General features: G+C 50.4%; 1 protein-coding gene across 1 annotated transcript in view; it reads left to right on the top strand.

Moving 5' to 3' along the window:
• Positions 1 to 7722: 7722 nt before the first annotated feature.
• The window catches only part of TMEM132B (transmembrane protein 132B), a 200549-nt gene continuing 188550 nt past the window's right edge, over positions 7723 to 19721 (top strand). Inside the window, exon 1 of the mRNA XM_075534627.1 lies at positions 7723 to 8612. Coding sequence (XP_075390742.1) covers positions 7723 to 8612 — 890 coding nt within the window. The remainder of the gene's footprint in view (positions 8613 to 19721) is intronic.

The raw sequence follows: 19721 nt of genomic DNA, 5'->3' as shown, positions 1-19721 counted from the left end.
CCTGGGAAGGGGTTATATGTGATTGGTCCCCCCCCCCCCCACCTTCCCCTTCCCCTCCTGGTTCCCCTCTCATTATTGGCCTTGAGGAGTTCATCTGTCCTGGATTCCCTGTGTTTCCAGTTCCTATCTGTACAAGTGTACATGCTCCGATCTTGCCAGATTTGTAAGGTAGAATTGAGGTCATGATAGTTGGGGGAAGGAAGCATTAAAGAACTAGAGGAAAGTTGTATGTTTCATCAGTGCTATACTGCACCCTGACTGGCTGGTCTCTTCCTTGTGACCTTTCTGTGAGGAGATGTCCAGTTGCCTACAGATGCACTTTGAGTCTCTACTTCTACCAGGTTCTCATTGCGCATCAGGTGCCGATCTCATTCTCAGATGCATTTGAGAGTTAAATGTACAACTGTAAATGTACAACTGTAGGCAGGCACAACACCAAAGGATGTGCAGGTTAAAGGGCTAGTGCAAGGAAAACACTGAGAATAGTTACTGGGGTACAGGGAGGGCTCTATAAACGATGACTATGATGCGGTGAACCATAAAGCCAGCAGCTGGAAGCCACCAGCTGTTCTGCAGGAGAAAGATGGGACTTTCTACTTCTCTAAAGATCTCCAGTCTTAGAAACACACAGGAGGAGGCAGCTCTACCCTTTCCTGTAGGGTTGCTGTGAGTCATCATCCTCTCGTTGGCAGTGAGTTTTGTTTGGTTCTGATGGGCTCAAACATAACAGCCAATGGGAGGATGGTGCAGGACTGAGTGGGCAGTGCTTTGTTCTATTGTCCGCTTACTCGGCATGAGTCCACCGACCGCGACACCTTACAACAATAACATGATGGTGATGATGGTAGTGGTGGTGGTGATGCTGTTGATGGTGATGGGAGTGGCGATCGTGGTGGTGAGGTGATGATGGTGACAGTGATTAAGATAGTGATGGTCCTCCTCAACTATCGTGATCCGAATTCTGCCTTGCAAGTCTGGATAGAGCAGAGGATGTACACTGGTGCAGATAGGAGCTGGAGGCACAGGGAATCCAGGGCGGATGATACCTCCAGGACCAGGGGTGTGAGTGGTGATACTGGGAGGGTAGAGGGAAAGTGGGTTGGAAAGAGGGAACCAATTACAGGGATCTACATGTGATCACCTCCCTGGAGGATGGACAACAGAAAAGGGGGTGAAGGAAGATGTTGGACAGGGCAAGATATGACAAAATAATAATTTATAAATGATCAAGGTTTCATGAGGGAAGGGGAAGCCGGGAAGGAGGGGAAAAAAAAGAGGACCTGATGCAAAGGGCTTAAGTGGAGAGCAAATGTGTTGAAAATGATGAGGGCAAAGAATGTACAGATGTGCTTTACACAATTGATGTATGTATGGATTGTGATAAGAGTTGTATGAGCCCCTAATAAAAATGTTAAAAATAAATAAATAAATAAAATCGATAGTGATGGAAGTGAAGATTGTCATGCCGCTGATGGTGGTGATGGTGATGGTGTTGAAGATGATGATAAGGACGGTGATTATGATGAACACAGCACTGAGAGCAGTTGTCGAGGAAAGTTAGAAAACTTGGGAGGCCGCCCTCACCTGACACCCCCTGCACTGACCTGAGCTGATACACATGCTGAGATGCAGGCCTCCTTCTGGCTCCTGGTTACCATGCCCAAGGCACCAGCGAGGCTGTGGTCATCCTCACAGAGGCCAGGTGGCCATATTGTACCAGATGGGTGAATTCTTTCTCTTGCTGTGCTTCTCAAAAGCTTGACCCATTGGAATAAGAACCTCCCTCACCAGGGCCCCTGTCTGATTTGTGTTATGTGAATTATAGAAAGAGACTCCAGTGCATAAATGTGGTGGTGACCAGTAGCCACGAAGACGGATCATTAGCTTTTCAGTAAATCAAACCCCAAACCAGTTGCTGTCAAGTCGATGCCGACTCTTGGCGACACAGTGTGGGCCAGAGTAGAATCGCCCTCCAGACGTTTTCAAGGGCTGGTTTTGGGGAGATCTTTCTTCTGAGGTCCCGTGGGGTGGTCTTGAACCTCTAGCTTTGTGGTTAATAGACAGAGGCTTAACCATTTGCCCCACCTTGTGGCCACTAGCTTCCTAGGTGGGACTGGCAATATAACAGGACTAAGCTCTGAGTCACAGGGTTCCATCTGGGTCTGGGGGTACTGGGCCCCCGAGGCGGGCCCTAGGAGAGATCCATCAGCGGTACTTCTTGTGTATGTGCAAAGCACGGCCATCACATCATCCACACACTTGGGATTCCAGGGCCTCTGCCAGGCCAGTGAGTTGCTTCCTTCTAGAAGTCTCCAGTAGCCCCCGACCCTGCTCCCACCCCTAAGTCTTTCTGGAACATCCCTGGAGCCACCTGCTGCTGGGGGCGCTGAGCCAGAGGGCACCTTGTACTCTCTCTCTCTGAACTTGAACTTGACACTCTTCCCGGCTGCTCGGAGCGCAGTGATGAGAGGCCCCTTTCAGCTGGGCCTCATTAAGACGCTCTCATTTCGCGTTCTCAGGGCCCACCTCATTCAGCCAGTGGTGAAAAGGGCTCTCGGAGACCAACAGACTGAATGAGACCTCATTTCCTATGCAGGGCGCCGGCCACATGGTCTACCTGCCAACAGGGGAAGAGAATGGCGCCGCTATGTTAGGTTTGGGGACGAGAAGGGAGGGTGTTGGCTCACAGCATGGTGTGTTTCTCAGAACACAGCTCCGCGGCATCATTAAATATTCCTAAATTCAGATGTCATCTTTCCCCAGGGTCTAGTGGAGGCCAGGGGGAGGCCCTGGCACTGAAGTTCAGGGCTCGCACACAAGCTTTCAGACACAATGCACATCCCCTTTTGCGTGTGTTCTGGTGGGACAAGTGTGTAAACCGTCCTGTTCGGCCACAGTAAAGGAGAGAGGAGGTGCCAAAGGAACTTCCTTGTAAATCAGTGTTGTTTTCCGAGGAGTCAAAAGAAGACGGTAGAACTGTCCTCCAGGGAAACGGAGCTTGTTACGGGCATGTGCATGCACGGTCAGCGTGCGTGCTTCATCATCTGGCTCCACAGCTGGAAACCTGTGGGAATTTAATCCTGTCCTCGGGAACCCCCTCAACCCCAGGAGAGGGTAACAGCTAGATCCCTAGCTTCCAAACCTGACTGACTCTTCGCCAAATGGGATGGCCAAGTCATGTCCCTTGGCGACTCATTGCCAGTTCTCGTGGGCAAGTGCACCCAGAAGTGAGCTGGCTGTTAGAGGGGGGCACACACCTGCCAAAGACAAATTTAAGACGCATGTGGGAGGGTCCTTCTGCCTTGCTTGGCAACGTCACGCTAGTCATTGTCCCTTGGTGGCCACACCAGAAAACTCTTTCCTCTACTTTGTTAGGTGCGGTTGAGTCGGTTCAATTCATAGTGACCTGAGGTGCATTTGGAGGCTCATTCTTCCAGGCCACCCCTCGCTCCTCTGTCCTTGGTCCAAATCCTGGGGATCTGTGTGGGCACATTTGGGGGGCAGCCCAGGTCTGTATTATGGGAGTAGAGATAACACGTATATATGGGTTTACGTGCGTTTGTGTGCGCGTGCACATGTAGCTTGTATATATACATTTGTATCTTAGCGATGGCATCATTTAAACAAAGTGTTGACATCTGCTTCCTCGCTTACCGTGTTTTAAGCATTTTTTTCCTGGCACTCTGTATTTGTTGAAATGAGGGAGTTGCTGGCGGTTCAAGATCGCATACGTGTTGTCGTCGTCAACTGCCGTCAAGTGGGCTCGGCTCACAGAAAGCTCACATACACCCCAATGACATGCCGGTTGCCCAGCCCTGGCTATTTTCACAGCCCTTGGTCCGCTTGAATCCATTGGTGTGGCCGTGGTGGGGCTCATCTTCAGCACTCGATGGGACAGAAGTCTCTTGTGAACCTCAGGGTTTCTTGGGCAGGCGTTCTTCCTAGTCTTTCTTAGTTTGGAAGCTCCACTGAAACCTGGTCACTATGGGCGACCCTCCTGGTATTTAAAACAGCGGTGGCAAAGCTTCCAGCTTTACATAGAAGCCACCATAGTATCACAAACTGACAAGAGGTGTGGGGGGGAGCCCCATCGGAAACCGGGCTTTTATAGTTGACGGACTCATTACCCTGCCGATGATTTTTAGGCTGCATCCGCTGCGTTTCTGTTATGAATCATGCTCGAGGGGAACACACTTGGGTATTCATCGCCTTCCCCAGCAATTGACTTTTTATTTCCCTGGAACAGAATCCTAGGTGGGGGAGTCCAGCGATGGGCATTTTCAATGGCCTTCACACTCATTTTTCTAATGGCTCTGTGTACGTTAGCCACGTCCGCTTCCTAAGTTTGCTGGCTGCTTGGGGGCAGAAACCACATCCATCTTGACCCTCTAGTATCCCCTGCATGACACCGTGCTGTAACCGTAGGAGAATAAAACACGTAATTAAATAAAGTATTGCAGTAATCAATAAGTAAGTGATCTACCTCCTTCCCGAGTAATAGACCCAACAGGGGCCCAGCCATATTGATGGGCACTTTTTGCATGCCTCCTTCAAAGAAAAGATGTGTCAGCCCCCAGGCGCCTGTCTTTTTCACAACATCCTCATTACAATATCACCCTCTGGGGATAGACAGCTCACCAAGGAGAGCCCTGAAAAGACCAAACATATTTAAAAAAATTTTTTTATTTTCAGTAACATAATGGCCTTCCATTCCATAAAGTGATTGCGAAGTTTCTTCTCCTCCCCCCCTCCCCCCTAATGTTTTATTGTGATCTGTGTGAAAGTTTACAGGGAAATTGGCTTTCCATTCAACAATCCATGCGCATGTTGTTTCGCGGCATTGATTGTGATCCCCACGGTGCAACAGCAAGGCCGCCACGTCTGAAAGCAGCAGAAGGCTGCAGTTTGTAGCCGTGTGATGGGCTGCGGTGAAGAAACGTTCCCAGGAGTCAGGGTCGATGGGGTGGTGGGCATGCGCCTTTTCATCTCCCCACAATGCCACCGTTTTAAACCTCACAGTCAGAATCGCTGAACGGAAAACAAAGCTTTCTGTACACCTTTATCCGGACCACCATCAAGGTCAACAGCAGCAGCCCCAGGCCTACACAAAACACCAACCAGACAGGCACCCGCCAAGCGTCATCTCTTCCTGAGATGGTGGGAACAGTGGGCCAGGGCGGGTGATTTCTGTGTGGGTTCCTGGCTTGGTTTGCTCCCTCCTGGCTCCGTGGGAGGGCTTAACTGCTTGCTCAAGGTTGCTCAGTTCAGAAACGACAGAACCAGTTCAAGTCCAAGTTTTTGATTTTGCACCTGCCCTCAGGTTAATAATAATTTTTTTAAAAGGTTGTTGTTGAGAATATAGATGAGGAAACATAATATCAATTCAATGTTTGCACAACTCCCTCATCTACTACGATTCAGTGAGCGGATAGTCTTCTCCCAGTGACACCACCACTCTCGCCCTCCTTCCCGGGGAGGCTCCTCCCCTACAAAGTAAACGTTCTCCCCTCTAAGTTTCCGGTCTGGACCTGACCTTGCTGGTCACCTCTTGTCAGTTGGATTCTACCCAGAAGCGCCTCTGCTCCCAAGTGCCTTTGCTGCAGAGAACGTGTTTGCGCATCCATCTTCCCGCATCGTCACCAGCACCTCTGAAGGGGAGAGAGCAAGCTGGCTGCCGTGATTTAAATGCGAATCATGGAAGGGCCTAAATGTTCCTGACAAACCGTCCTCCCCGGGCACAAACACCTACGTCACAGTCATAAGGCGTGGTGGCTGTCCTGTTGGCCCCATCGTGTTGTGCCGCTGTGGGGTGCTCTCCAGATGTTTGGCAACCTGGTATGTGACGGCATAGAGCAGCCCCAGGGAGTGTTACAGGGTGTAGCTTTTCTGGGAACCGTTCCTTAGGGCTCTTCTCCTGTGGAGCCCCTGGGTGAGTTTGAAACGCGTGTCTGTAGGTCCATGCTTCCCCACTGCTCAAACAGATCTTCTCAACAAAGAGAGCCTTGTCCCACCCTTAGACTTCAGGAGGACGAGTCTGCCTCTCATTGACTTTGGACATGTTACCAGGAAGGCTCCGTCCCTGGGACAGAAACTCATGCTTGGTGAAGGGAAGGAGCATGGATAAGAGGAAGACCATCAGCTAGATAGATCGATACTTTGACTGCTACAGTGGGCTTCACAGTAGCAATGACTCAGTGGGTGGCACAAGACCGGGCAGTGCTTCATTGTGTCATAGGCAGGGATCGCCAGGAGCTGCCACGCGGGGTAAAGGGGTGGGCTGCTGCTAGCTAGCCATGAGGTGGGCGGTGCAAGCCCACCAGGCACTCCCTGGGACACCCTGCACTGGTGAAGATTCATAGTCTGGGGTAATCTGTGGAGCAGCCCTGCTCTGTCCAAGGGGTGGCCGGCCCTGAGTCAGCTCACCTCGCCAGCAGTGGGTGGCCATCGTGGGAGCTGGGACTGACTTGACAGCCCTGAACAGCAGCAGGGCAGAGGAAGGGGCAGTGGCTGCATGGTGATCGTGGCTGTGTGTGCACACGGCTCTCTGTGGGATGATGCGCAGCAAAGAGGACCCCAGTCTTTTTTGGTTTGCTTTTAAAACTATTCTTTTTAAAAAAATCATTTCATAGGGGGCTTCTACAGCTCTTATAACATTCTATACATCAGTTGTATCAAGCATATTGGTACGTATGTTACCATGATAATTTTCTAAACATTACTTTCTATTTGAGCCCTTGGTACCAGCTCTTCTTTTTCCCCCTCCCTCTCCCCTCTCCCTTCCTCATGACATCTTGATAGATTATAAATTATTCTTGTTTTCATATCTTACACCGACCGTTGTCTCCCTTCACCCACGTTTCTGTTGTTCATCACCCTTGGTGGTGGGGTGGGAATTATGTATTGATCATTGCAATCGGCTGCCCCTTCCTGCTCTCCACCCCCAGCTTCCCCCTCCCCTCCTTTTATTGCTACTCCCATACCTGTTCTTGAGGGGTTTATTTGACCTGGATTCCATGTGTCATGAGCTCTTATCTATACCAGTATACATGCTCCGGTCTAGCCAGAACTGAAAGACAGAACTGGGGTCATGATAGTGGGGGTTGAGAAAACCCCAAAGAACCAGAGGAATATTGTGTGTTTCATCAGTGCCATACTGAGCCCTGGTTGACTCATCCTTTCCTAATGACCCTTCTGTGAGGGGATGTTCTATTGTCCACAGATGGGCTCTGCTCTGACCCCTTTCATTCTCAACAATATGTTTTGTGTCTTCTGGTGCCTGTTACTTGATTCTGTTGATACCTCATGATCACATAGGCTGGTGTGTTTTTTCCATTTGGGCTTGTTGCTTCCCTGCTAGATGGCTGCTTGTTTAACTTCAAGCCTTTAGGACCCCAGACACTGTATCTTTTGAGAGCCGGGCACCACTTGCTTTCTTCACCACATTTGCTTGTGCACCCGGTTTGTCTGACCGTGGTCTTTTAAAGACTGTGAGGAGCCAGTGCTCATCTGTAGGCTCCTCTGGCCAGTGGCAGACGTGGGCCCTTCCCTCCGTGCATTGGTTCTTTGGGAGGGTCTGGACCCCAGGACTGTCACAGGACGGGGCCAGGGAGGGATGCGGGACCAGCGGGTGGTTTGCTGCGTGGTGGGGAGAGGCTGCGTTGTGTCGGTCCCACCCTGGTGCCAGGCCCTGACTCTGCCTCTGCTTTCCCCTCGTGTGCAGTGATGGAGTGCCGGGGAGCCGTGGACAGCCTGCAGAAGTTCTCCGCGCTCCCTACCTATCTCCCTGCGAGCCTCCGTGTCGAGGGGGTGGAACGGTGCTTCTTCCTCAAGGAGGCCAACCAAGACCTCACGAGGAACGCCAGCCTGCAGGCCCGTGCCGAGTCCGTGTTCATCCACCGCACCAGGATGCCCCCTCTTGTCAATGCCAGCTACGGCCCCTTCGCTGTGGAGAAGGCGGTCCCCCCGGAGCTCCTGCTGACCGCCACGCCCTTCACCAACTTGGAGAACTTCCCCTTCAACTGGAGGCTGAAGGCCCACCTGCTGGACAGCTCCATCTTCGCCAACAGGCCCAAAGTGCAGACCCTGTTTTACATCACCGGTATGGCCTGGGATGCCGGTGACCCCCCTGACAGCCTGCCCTGTGTCAAGATGTTTGCGTTCCCCGAGGCCAGGGAGGTGGCGGCCAGCTGCCGGCTGCAGGGGGACCCAGGGCTGTGTGTGGCTGAGCTGGAGCTGCTGCCCGAGTGGTTCAGCTCAGGTCTGGACCTGGAGCCGGAGGAAGAGGTCCCGGCCAGGCTGGGGGGCACGGCCATGGAGCTGTACTTCACCCTCTACCCGGCTGACGAGGCGGGGGGCTGCCCACTGGAGGAGGCCGGCAAGTGGGAGAACAATATCCACTCGGGCCAGGAGGGCTCCCAGCCGGCACTGCCTGCACGGGAGAGGATTGGGAGTGTCGTGGTCTACCCTACCCAGGACGACCTGAGGTGGTCCCCGGTGAGCCTGGACGAGAACGTGGTCATCTCAGTGCCTCTGAACCTGGTCCGAGAAGGGGACACGGCCACCTTCCTTGTGTCTCTCACCAGCGGCTCTCTGGCGGACCACTTCACACTCAGGTAAGAGGCTCTGTTGGGGGATGGGCAGGGAGGTATCCCTTTGGGCTGTCTGAACTGTCAGTGGATACAAGGGGCGGCGGTCATTTGTGGAGACCCTGGTGCCCTTGGGAGGCCCACGTGCATGACAAGGAGACCCAGGTGTGGGCCAGGTGGAGAACGTTGTGGCCACTCACCTCCATGGTTGTCACCTGAAAGCAGCCATAGACAGTATGTGGACGAACAGGCGTGTGTGGCTATAAAACTTGATTGACAAAAACAGGCAGAGGGTGGGACTGTGCTGACCTTGTGGGGGCCGGGGCGTGGATCCCCCACTGGCTCAGGGGTGAGAGCTGCGTGCATTAGCATAGGCAGTGATGCTTTCTGTTAGACCTGGGCTTCCAGGTTGAGTAGCATTTGGGCCAATGCAGGGGGAGGAAGCAAGGCATCAAAGGTGGGGGAGCAGAGACCCCCAGCATGTTCAGAGCAGGGATTTAACAATAACCGAACAGCTGTAAAATAAGCCCTGGTGATGCTGTTGGCTAAGTGATGGGCTGCTGACCCCACGGCCAGAGGTTCAAACCCACTGGCCATTCTGAGAGAGAAAGCGGGGCTGCTTGCTCCCATAAAGGTTTACAGCCTCAGGAACCCTGTGCAGGGTCACTGGAAGACATGGGCTCATTGGCACTTGAGGGTGGGTGGGGAGTCGGTACAAAGTCATGTTAACTAGGTGCTGGAAAAGGTAAGACTGAGGTGCACGTGCTCCCCGGAGATATTGTGGGTTCAGTTCCAGGCTGCGGCAATCAGGGGGTCACACAATGTCTGGCTCCCCAGCTTGTAGAAAGGTTGTGTTGACACTCGACTATAGGCTATGAATTGTGCACCGGCATTGTGTGTGGCCGCGTTGACTAGAGGAACAAATCCAGGGACACCCATATATGTAGAAGAAAGAGCTTTAAATCAAAGAGTAATTTGATTCAAGAACACATCCAGCCCAGTCCAAATCAAGTTCTTAAGTCTGATACTAGTCCATAAATATCTGTTCAGACTCACGCAGCCACACACAGTGATGGAGAATGCAGGAAGATCACAGGCCGGTGGATGCAGAGTCTTGTGGATCCAAGGGCAGTGGATGCATCTCAGGCTCTCGCAGGCCTCAGCTGTGTGACTTGCCAACAGGAAGGTGAACCAGAGAGAGTGGCTCTCACAGGGCTCAGCAAGTCTCCCTGTGTCTTGTCAACAGGAAGATGAAGGCAGACAGAGGGGGAGAGAAGAAGTTCCCAGAATCCTCATGATGAGGCCATGCCCACAAGGAGGAATCATCAGGCTGTGGCCTGATTCACAGGCTAGACTCCATCCCTTCACTCTTAATACCCTCAAGCTGACACGAGACGATGTCACTACCACAGGCACGATGAAAAAGTGTGACACATTGTGAGGACAACCGAAAGGAGACACAGAGACACAAAGTGAACACACACTTCTGAGCTCTGTCCCAGCCATAAGCTGCCCTTGCGGTTGGTTGTTTTACAGCATGTGTCCCGTCCCTCCCTCCTGCCTCCAGGGTGAGTCTTCACTGCTTGGGCCTATCTGTGGTTTGGCTCAAAGTTGGAGTGAGTTCAACTCCTGTTCTGAAGGTTGACCAAGGGCCACAGGGTGGAATTCATTTTAAACCACAGGAGTCCTGCAGAGTCATACAGAGACTATTCTCTTGATGCAGAACAACGTAGAAACCACACAGGCCAGACCAGCACCCACACTGAGCACCCTTTCCCCGCCATGCGCTCTCCTGCAGCAGAGAGGAAACTTTAATCTTTTAAGATTCTATTGTTCTTGCCAGTTGACTTTGTGCCCTTGAAGACAATGGTCCCAAGTCTCCAGGTGCAGCAGCTTATTCCCTAAGGTGTTTGCTTCTGGCTGTGGCAGTTACATAATCTGGTGTCGATTTGAGACTATTAAGAGTGAAGAGGTGGAGTTTAGCCTGTCAGTCAGGTCGCTGCTTGATGGCCTCCTTTCGAGGTGCTAAGGAGATAAATGGTTCACTGGAGGTGGGACACACACACACTCCCTTCGAGACATTCCTGATGACAAGCCTGATGGAGCTACGCAGATGCAGCCAGAGCCCGTAGCTGGGGGAGCCACGTGGAGACCCACGCCAGTGCTGTGATACTTCTATCGCCACTGGATCCACAAGACTTTCCCCCAACTGGCCTGTGATCTCCCTGCATTTGGCATCATTGCATGGCTGTGTGAGTCTAAAAAGGAATTTATGCACTAGTATCCACATACGGGGTACTATCGGACTTATGGACTTGAACTGGACTGGGCGGGGATGTTTTCTTACTATTACAATTACTCTTTGATATAAAACTCTCTCATACACACGAGTGTCTCTGGAAAAGAAAAAGTTTCATTAACATTGCCCCTGTATGTTCTATTATCTATATGAATGTATTTGCAGCATGTACATGTATGTCTGTAGAAGTATCGGGCCAAACTTGTCCATGGGCATGGGGGAAACCTGTAGGCAGCTGAACGCTGACTCAAAGCTCAGCATCCTGGCAACGATGCGGACTGTGTCCCGGGGCTCTGAGTTCCCCTGTTGACATCTCATCTCTGCTCCTTGGCGACGGGTGCAGCAAGTTGAAACATCGTTGCCTTCAAGCGAGCTCTGACTCCTGGTGACCTCTTGTGGGACTGTAAGGGGTCCTTCGCTTTGATCTTTGCAGGGGCAGCTCGCCAGGGTTGCTTCCTCAGGGCTGCTTGGAGCCCACCTTAGTGGTCCAGTGCAAACACGTTGCCCCATGTCGGGCCCCGGAGCAGGAAGTACTTTGAAAGACCGTCAGAGGGTCCATGCTGATCAAAGGGGCGACATTATTTGGTGACCGTCCCTTAAGGCTTCCAGTAAAATTGTAGCAAACCATGCACTGCTCCGTTCATCCCATCATCAACAACAACAGCAACAACAATCTCTTAGACCATTTCAGGTAGTCACTTGGAGCCAAGAAGGAAGAAGACAATGGCCGTGTGCCAATGTAAGGGATCACCTGCCATTTGAGATCTGGTGGGATTTTAATTGTGCAACAGTCACGCTGCTGTCGGTCTGCAAGGTCTGAATCCATGAAGCGTTTTCTGGGAATGACGCAGGCAGGCCCCCGGGTCCGTTCTCAGGGGCCCGGTGCCATGCCGGTGGTAGTGTTTGTCCCAGCCCGTTGCCATGAAGTGACTTTGCGTCCATCTCTTTGATTCTGAGCTGCTGGCAGATGGCGGTGGCAGAGTGGGCGACACCCGTGTCCCCTGAGTAGGGCTGATGCCCATTCGTGCTCATGAAGTAGCCCTTGAGCTGAATTAAACTTGAAATCCAGAAAAAGAAAACTTGCCACTTACCTGCATGGGCTCAGGTAATGATTTTTCCTCCCTTACGGCGGCACAGCTGTCCCTGCTACTTCATCCGCACACTGGCAGTTCCCTCCCAGTGGGGAAATCAAAGTGTTCCCCAGGACTTGCGCTCTCCCTCCCGGGCTTCACTGAAAGGGCGATCTGCCTGCCTTTCCGGAAGGGATGTCAGGATCAATGCCAGGGGCTGCTTTTCTGGTGTGAAGAGGCAGACATCAGGATGCCCATTTTGGATTGTAACTGGTGATAGTTCATACATCCTACCCTCTCCCCACCTACTGCCGGTGAGTCAAATCTGGCTTGTAGTAACCCTAGATGGGGTTTCTGAGGTTGTAACTATGTACCAGAGCAGACAGCCTCATCTCTTTTCCACAGAGCGGCTGGTGAGTGTGAACCACCAACCTTGTGGTTATCAGTCCAGAACCTGAGCCACAGAGCCACCAGGGCTCCTGAGCCATTACACAGTATTTTAACTTTGGTTTTGGTCAAGAGTGGAAAGACCTGTGAAACACAAATGAGGCACCTTTCCTGCTGCAAACCCGTGTGGTCTTGATTGCCCTGGGTGTTGTGGCAAACGAACTTGCTGTTAACCCAAAGGTGGGAGGTTCAAGTCCACCCGTGTGCTTCCCAAAAGACAGGCCTGCTAATCTGCTCTCAATAAATCATCCGCTGAGAACCTTCTGTGGCACCGTTCTGCCCTGCCACACGTGGGCTCCTCTCGAGTCAGACTCAACTCCAAGGCCACTGGGCACTGGTGTTGACTGTGACTTGGGGAGCAGGGCCCATGATGAGTGACACGCCACCCAGATGTTCAGAAGACTGGCCCACCTCTCTGACCTCACCCACCGCTCCTACTCTTGCCAGTCACATTCCAACCATGCGCTCCTCTGCCGCATCTTGGGCCCTCACCACGCTGATTCCAAACCTAGCACATTGCCTTTGTTCTTTCTGCTCCAATCACTCACCCTCAGCTCCATGCAGGCCTGACTTCTTCCCAGCTCCGCTGTCCCTGACCACACCTGGGTGGGCCTCACGCTGCCCAGTCTTCTGTTGCCCGGCTCAGGTTCTTAGAATCGCACCACACCTGAAACAAACAGAGCCACCTGCTGGCTCGAGTTCTGGTTGCCTGTTTGCCCCACGTTCAATGTCAGCTCCATGGTGGTAGGGACCACGCCTGAATCAGTCATGCTGTGTCCCTGGGGCCAAACCCCAAACCCAACCCAGGAAGTCAGTTCCAGCTTAGAGTGGCCCTCTAGGACCAGGTAGAACTGCCCACGGGGTTGCCAAGGCGGTCAATCTTTGTGATCATTTCTTGGTGCCAATATGGCACCTGTAAGAAGATGAGGGTGGAGTCTGACCTGCCAATCAGGTCACAGCCTTATGGTACCTCCTGGTGGGTGTGACCTTCCCGTAATGAGGATCCTGGGACCTTCTCTCCCCCTGCCCTCACCTTCCCACCGTTGAGTCACTTGGAGAACTGCCACACTCCCGTGACACTTCCATCACCACCATTGGATCCATAAGAATTTGCACCTGCAGGCCTGTGATCTTCCTGCGTCACTGCATGAGTCGGAAGAGGAATTTATGGACTAGTATCAGACTTATGGAGTCGTATTGGACTTAAGGACCTGATCTGGACTGGGCTGGGATGTTTGCTTGGTGGACAATGACTTCTTGCTCTCAAGCTCTTTCTTCCGTATATACGAGCGCCACTGGATTTGCTTCTCTAGTCAGCTCGGCCTAATACAGTCTTTATGGGCTGCCCATGGGGCAGCTGGTGGGTTTGAGCCACCAACCTGATTAGAAGCTAAGTGCTTTAACCACCGGGTCAGCAGGCCCAAACCCACCTTGACAGGCTGGATATGATAGTGGGCTCCTGTGGGCTGGTGTCCTGTGATGGCAAAGATGGAAAGAGCTTTTGATGCAGTTCTCTGCTCACTGGAGTCTGTGGGTGATTGGTACACATGGTCAGTGTACTCCATTGCTAACCAGAAGGTTGGAGGTTTGATTCTACCCAGGGGCACATCTGAAGTAAAGCCTGGAGATGCACTCCTGAACATCCAGGCACCAGAAACCCTATAGAGCTTCATCCTGCTCTGACAGAAATGGGGTAGCCACCAATTGGGGTTCACTTCGTGGCAACCCAGAAAAATCGAAGGGAAAGTGGTGGGAAAATATGGTCTTGGTGAGAGAAGCAATGCTAGGGGGGGGGGTCACATGGTAGAATCTTGCAAACACTTATTCATTAAAAACACCTTCCTTTAACAACATAAATGGCAACCATGGACCTTCACTGAAGTACACAGGAGTCAGATTGACCACATTTGTGGAAAGAGGTAGTGCATAAGATATCAATGAGAACAAGGGGCTGATTGTTGAACACACCCTCAATACATCATATACTAGCTCAGGTTGATGCTTCAGAAAATTAAAACAAGTCTACAAGAGCCAGCGTGTGACCTTGAGTATGTCCTACCTGAATTCAGACATCATCTCAAGATGCGATTTATTGAGCACTAGTGCCAGAAGACCAGGTGAACTGGGGATGACATCACGGGCATCGTCGACGAAGAAAGCAAACCGTAACTACAAAGACGGGAAAGCCAGCAACCACCGAGAGTGGATGTAGAAGAGACTTTGAAACTTGCTCTTGGAAGTCGGGTAGCTAAAATGAATGGAAGAAATGAGGAAGGCTAAGAGCGGAACAGAAAAACTCAAAGGGCAGTTTGAGAAGACAAAGCATTGTGATGAAATGCGCAACGCCTTGGAGTTAGAAAACCAAAAGGGAAGCACATGCTCTGCATGTATCGAGCTGAAAGAACGGAGGCCATATTCAGGGGTTGAGTTGTAACACTGAAAGATTCTGTGGGCAACATGCTGACCAATGCAGGAGGCCTCAGAAGACGGAGGAAGGAGAACATAGTCACTGTACCGGAAATAATCGGCTGCCATTAAGCCAGTTAAGATGGTAGCTTTTGACGAAGAAATGAATGTACTGTAGGAAAAAGTCCACTGCAGGTATTGACAGAAAACCAGGTTCCAGGCATTGACGGAATAAATAGAAACAGATACTTTTCAACAAAGAGTGCAAAGCCGAAGCACTCTCTTGTCTAAGATAAGAAATTTTAAAGGCAGCCACCTGGCTAGACCACAGAAGAGATCTATATTTGTGCCCATTACAAAGAAAAAGTGAACCATCAGAATGCAGAAATCATTGAACAATGTCCTTAATGTGATGTGCACAGTAAAATTTTGCTGAAGGTAATTTAAGAAAGTGTCTGCATCAATACATCGACTGGGTGCTGCCAGAAGCTCAGGCCAGTGTTAGAGGACATAGAAGAAGGGATATTGTTGCTGATGTTAGATGGCTCTTGGCTGAAGGCAGAGACTACCAGAAAGATGTTTACTGTGCATTCATTAGGAAGAAGCCTGTGGCTGTGTGGACCCTAACCAACTAGATATAACATTGCGAAGAATGGGAATTCCTGAGCACTTGACTGTGCTCGTGTGGAACCTATATGTACAGCAAGAAGCAGTCATTCAAACGAAGCAAGATCAGCTAAGGCAGGTGTTAGGACGATGTCCTCTTACCACGCTTACTCAATTTCTATGTCGAGTGAGAAATCTGCGCAGCTGGACTGTGTGCAGAAGGAGACATCAGGACGGGAGGAAGACTCATCAATTACGGACAATATGCTGATGACACAACTTGGCTTGCCGAGAGGTACAAGGACTTGAAACACTTACTGATGAAGATTAAAGACCGCTGCCTTCAGTGTGGATAAAGAAAACAAAACCCCTCACCACTGGACCAATAAGCAACATCATGACAAATGGAGAAGCTCTCAGGGCTTCTTTCACTTGTATTCACAACCAGTGCTATGGAGACGTCAGTCAAGAAACACAAAGCTGCACTAATTGGGGAAACAGGCTTCAAAAGACCTCTTTCAAGTGTTAAAAACCAGAGATGCGACTTTGAGGACTTAAGTGATCCAAGCCACGGGCTTTTGTCCTGTTGCCTCAAATGCTTTGGAAAGAGGACTCTGGATTTAAATGATTGCTTGGGTGAAGGATATACAGTAGATCATAGACCGCCAGAAGAACAGACCGGTCTGTGATGGACGAAGTACAGCCCGAATGTCCTTACAAGCGAGAAGGGCGAGACTTTGTCTCAAGTACTTTGGGCATGTTTTCAGTGGGGGGAGGGGGGGCAGTTCCTGGAGAAGGGCCAGGGCTTGGAAAAGTCCAGGGGCAGTGATAAAGAGGGGGACTCTCAGCAAGATGGACTGACCCAGGGGCCCAGGAATGGACAGTGGGTTCCTTTGTTCGTGTGTCCAGGGTCTCGCAATGTTGGAGCTGACTCCACGAGAGCCAAGAGTCCCAACCATGGCACCTGGCTTTCAGTTGCGCATTCATTCAGAAGGTCCCCACGTCAAACTCCCTGATCCGTGTCCACATTCTCTCTCCTCACTAACATAACACTTTCAAGAGCACAGATTTTTTTATCTTCGAGTGGGCTGATTTTGGGGTACAGATGTGTGATACTCAACTCCCAGGCCCTTGACTTTGCATTTCCTCATCACGAATTTTCATTTGAACTTTGGCGTACCAAGGAAGTGATGCCGATGTGAAAGGAAACGTGCTCCCCAGACCCTCTTGCTCCTGGAAGTCATCTCTCTGGAGAACCCTCTGTTCTGAGATGGGAGATGACTTTGGGGCGTAGGAAATTAATTCTTCAACGGCGGAGTTCTCTCGAGCCTTTGTGCGGTGCTCAGCTTACCCACCACAGGCTGCATGTAGAATGTGGTTGGTTTGAACTAGTGACCAGCCAGTCCCCAGAGTCTCCTACCCAAGTGAACGTGTGGAAAGAGATGTGTAGAAGGTCTCTCTGGGACATAGGTTCCTTAGCTGGTTTGGTTTACTGTCCCCTTTTCAGGATAAACAAAACAAACCAGTCACTCAGCCCACCCTGCCGATGAACATGTGTGTGCTCTGGGAGCCCATAATCAAGGATAAAGTACGGGTAGCTGCTTTGCAGTCCCTCTTGGATCATTTCAGTGTCCCCAGGGGGAATAGCATCCGCCGTGGGAAACACTGTTCTAGGGGCTTCTCTGTGGGCTCTTCCTTTTCCAGGACCACCATAACAAACACCACCAGTGCAGTGACTTTCAAGAACCCAAGTCCTTGGGAGGTGCACACTGACAGCCAGTGTGTTCAGCTGCTCACCAAGCATTCATCCAGAGATGAGGTGGAAAATCCTTACACATCGAAAACTCGAATCTGCTCTGGCACACAAGGAAGGCCTCTAATGGAGTCGGAATGGACTCCACAGCAAAGGCTTAAAAAGATTTTTTTGAGGAGATACATGATTTGAGTTGTTTTCTAAAAGAGCATTTGATTGTGTTTTCAGTGAAGGTTTACACAGTAGTTTAGGTTCCCATCTAACCACTATTTCAGACACTGCCCAGTGATATCGGGTTACATTCTTCACCACGTGTGAATATGAATTCCATTCTGGTTGTTTCACTTCCATTAATCAAGTTGCCCTGCTCCCGTACCTACTCTTTGCTTTAGTATAATTGCGGCCTATTTGGTCTCATAGAGACGATCTTTTAAAGGATCACAGTGTTTACAGTTGATAGTCTTTGGTTTGTGAGCCAGTCTTAATATTTAGCTAAAAGAGACTTTGGGGTGGGGATGTGAGGATACTTTTGATTCAAGGTTTAAAGACTACTCAGAGCCATAGTCCCGGGGAATCCTTCAGTCTCAAGTGGTCAAGTAAGTCCTTTTTTAATCTTTAAAATCAGGAGTTATGGGTGCTATCAGAATCCCTCATGTGGCCCTGGCCAGAATGGTTAGTAGTGACAGTTCCATCTACTTCTGGGGCAACTGGGTTTTAAAGGACAGAAATGGATTGCCCCCAGCCTTGCATGCTGGAAGTCCAGATTGGAGGATCAGTTCTACTGAGCCCTCATGACGGCCCTAAGAGAGGAACTGGCCCAGGCCTCTTTCTGAGCTCCTGGTGGCTCCTGGAAACCCTTATTGTGCCTTGGCTTATAGCTAGCTGTATCCACACCACCCTCCGTCCTCTCTGTGTGCCTCCTTCCTTTGATAAGAACACCCGTCATATTGGAGAAGGACTGCTCTGCTCCAGGATGACCTCATGTCAGCCAGCTCTAGGGGAATGAGCTCCTTTCTGACCCCGTGTGTTTCTTTGGAAGAGCAGCTTGGAAGAATTCTCCCAGTCACGGAGGCATCCCAAAGGAATTGCCTGTGTTCTAGCCTTCTACCACAAAGGGTTGTTACGTTTGTCCCCATTGGCTGCGTTTCCGGGGTTCACAGCAAACGACTTGTGGCTTGATCCTTGTTGTGTGGCCCTGGGCTGCAGCCTGCCTGGGGGTTGCCCAGTGTTGTTGTTAGATCCTGTAGAGTTGGTTTGGAGTCACCGCAATTCTTTGTTCAATAGAGGGAAACACCGCCCGGGCCCGCACCATCCTCACAACGGTTCTCATGTTGGAGCCCAAGGTTGCAGCCACTGTGTCCATCCGCCTTGTCAAGGACCTTCCTCTTTTTCATGGTCTCTCACTGAGAGATAACGGCCTCTTCAGATACATGTCCGAAGTACAGGAGATGGCACACAGTCATCCTTTCTTCTAAGGATCATGCTGGTTGTACTTCTTCCAATTTAGATTTGTTTGTTCATTTGGCAGTCCATGGACCTTTCAGTAGTCTTCCCAGCATCACACATCAATGCACTGAGTCTTCTTCAGTCTTCCTGATGCAGTGTCCAACTTTTATATGCATATGAGGTGATGGAAAATACCATGGTCCGGGTCAGCTTTTCAACTTTCTAACAAGGTCTGTGCGGCAGATTCACTCAGTACAGTGTGTCAGTTGTTCTCTTGTTTGTTCCTTCCATGAACATTGATTTTGGATCCAAGCAAGACAAAATCTGTGGCAACTCTATTCTCTTATGTATCAAGATGTTACCTGTCGGTCCAGTTCTGAGGACTTTGGTTTTCTTTATATTGAGTTGTAATCCGTACTGAAGGTTGTAATCCCTGATTTTCATCAGCAAGTGCTTCATGTCCTCCTTACTTCCAGCAAGCCGGCTGTGTCATCTGTATATCAGAGGTTGTTAGTAGACCTCCTCTGATTCTAATGCTGTCTTCTTCCAAGAATTGATAGAATACCAATTGAAATGTTTCAACAGGCTGATGAAGTATTAGAAGCGCTCATTTGTCTATGCCAAGAGATTTGGAGGACAGCCACCTGGCCAACTGACAGAAATAGCTCCCTATTTGTGCCCATTCCAAAGGAAGATGACCCAACAATGCTCAAACTATAGCACAGCATCATTGATAACACAGTCAAGCAAAATTTTGCTGAAAAACATCCAATATTGGCTGCAGCAATACACGTACAGGGAGCTGCTAGGAATTCAGAAGGGGTCATGGAACAAGGGAATTCAATACGGACAGCAGATGGATCTTGGCTGAAATCAGAGAATACCAGAGCTATGTTTACTTGTATTTCATTGACTATGCCCAAGCATTTGATTATGTGGTCCATCATAAACTATGGATAGCCTTTAGAAGAATGGGAATTCCACAACACTTCATTGTGCTCATGTGGAGTTGGTACATGGAACAAGAGGCAGTTGTGGGAACAGAAGAAGGGATTATTCAATAGATGATGCAAATGAAATGGCTGTAGTCTACTGTGCAAATGAAGTAT

The sequence above is a fragment of the Tenrec ecaudatus genome, chromosome 16 (assembly GCF_050624435.1).
Source record: "Tenrec ecaudatus isolate mTenEca1 chromosome 16, mTenEca1.hap1, whole genome shotgun sequence".
In the NCBI taxonomy this organism is placed as follows: domain Eukaryota; kingdom Metazoa; phylum Chordata; class Mammalia; order Afrosoricida; family Tenrecidae; genus Tenrec; species Tenrec ecaudatus.
The sequence above is the reverse complement of the archived record's forward strand: the minus strand, read 5'-3'. Positions and strand labels throughout refer to the sequence as shown.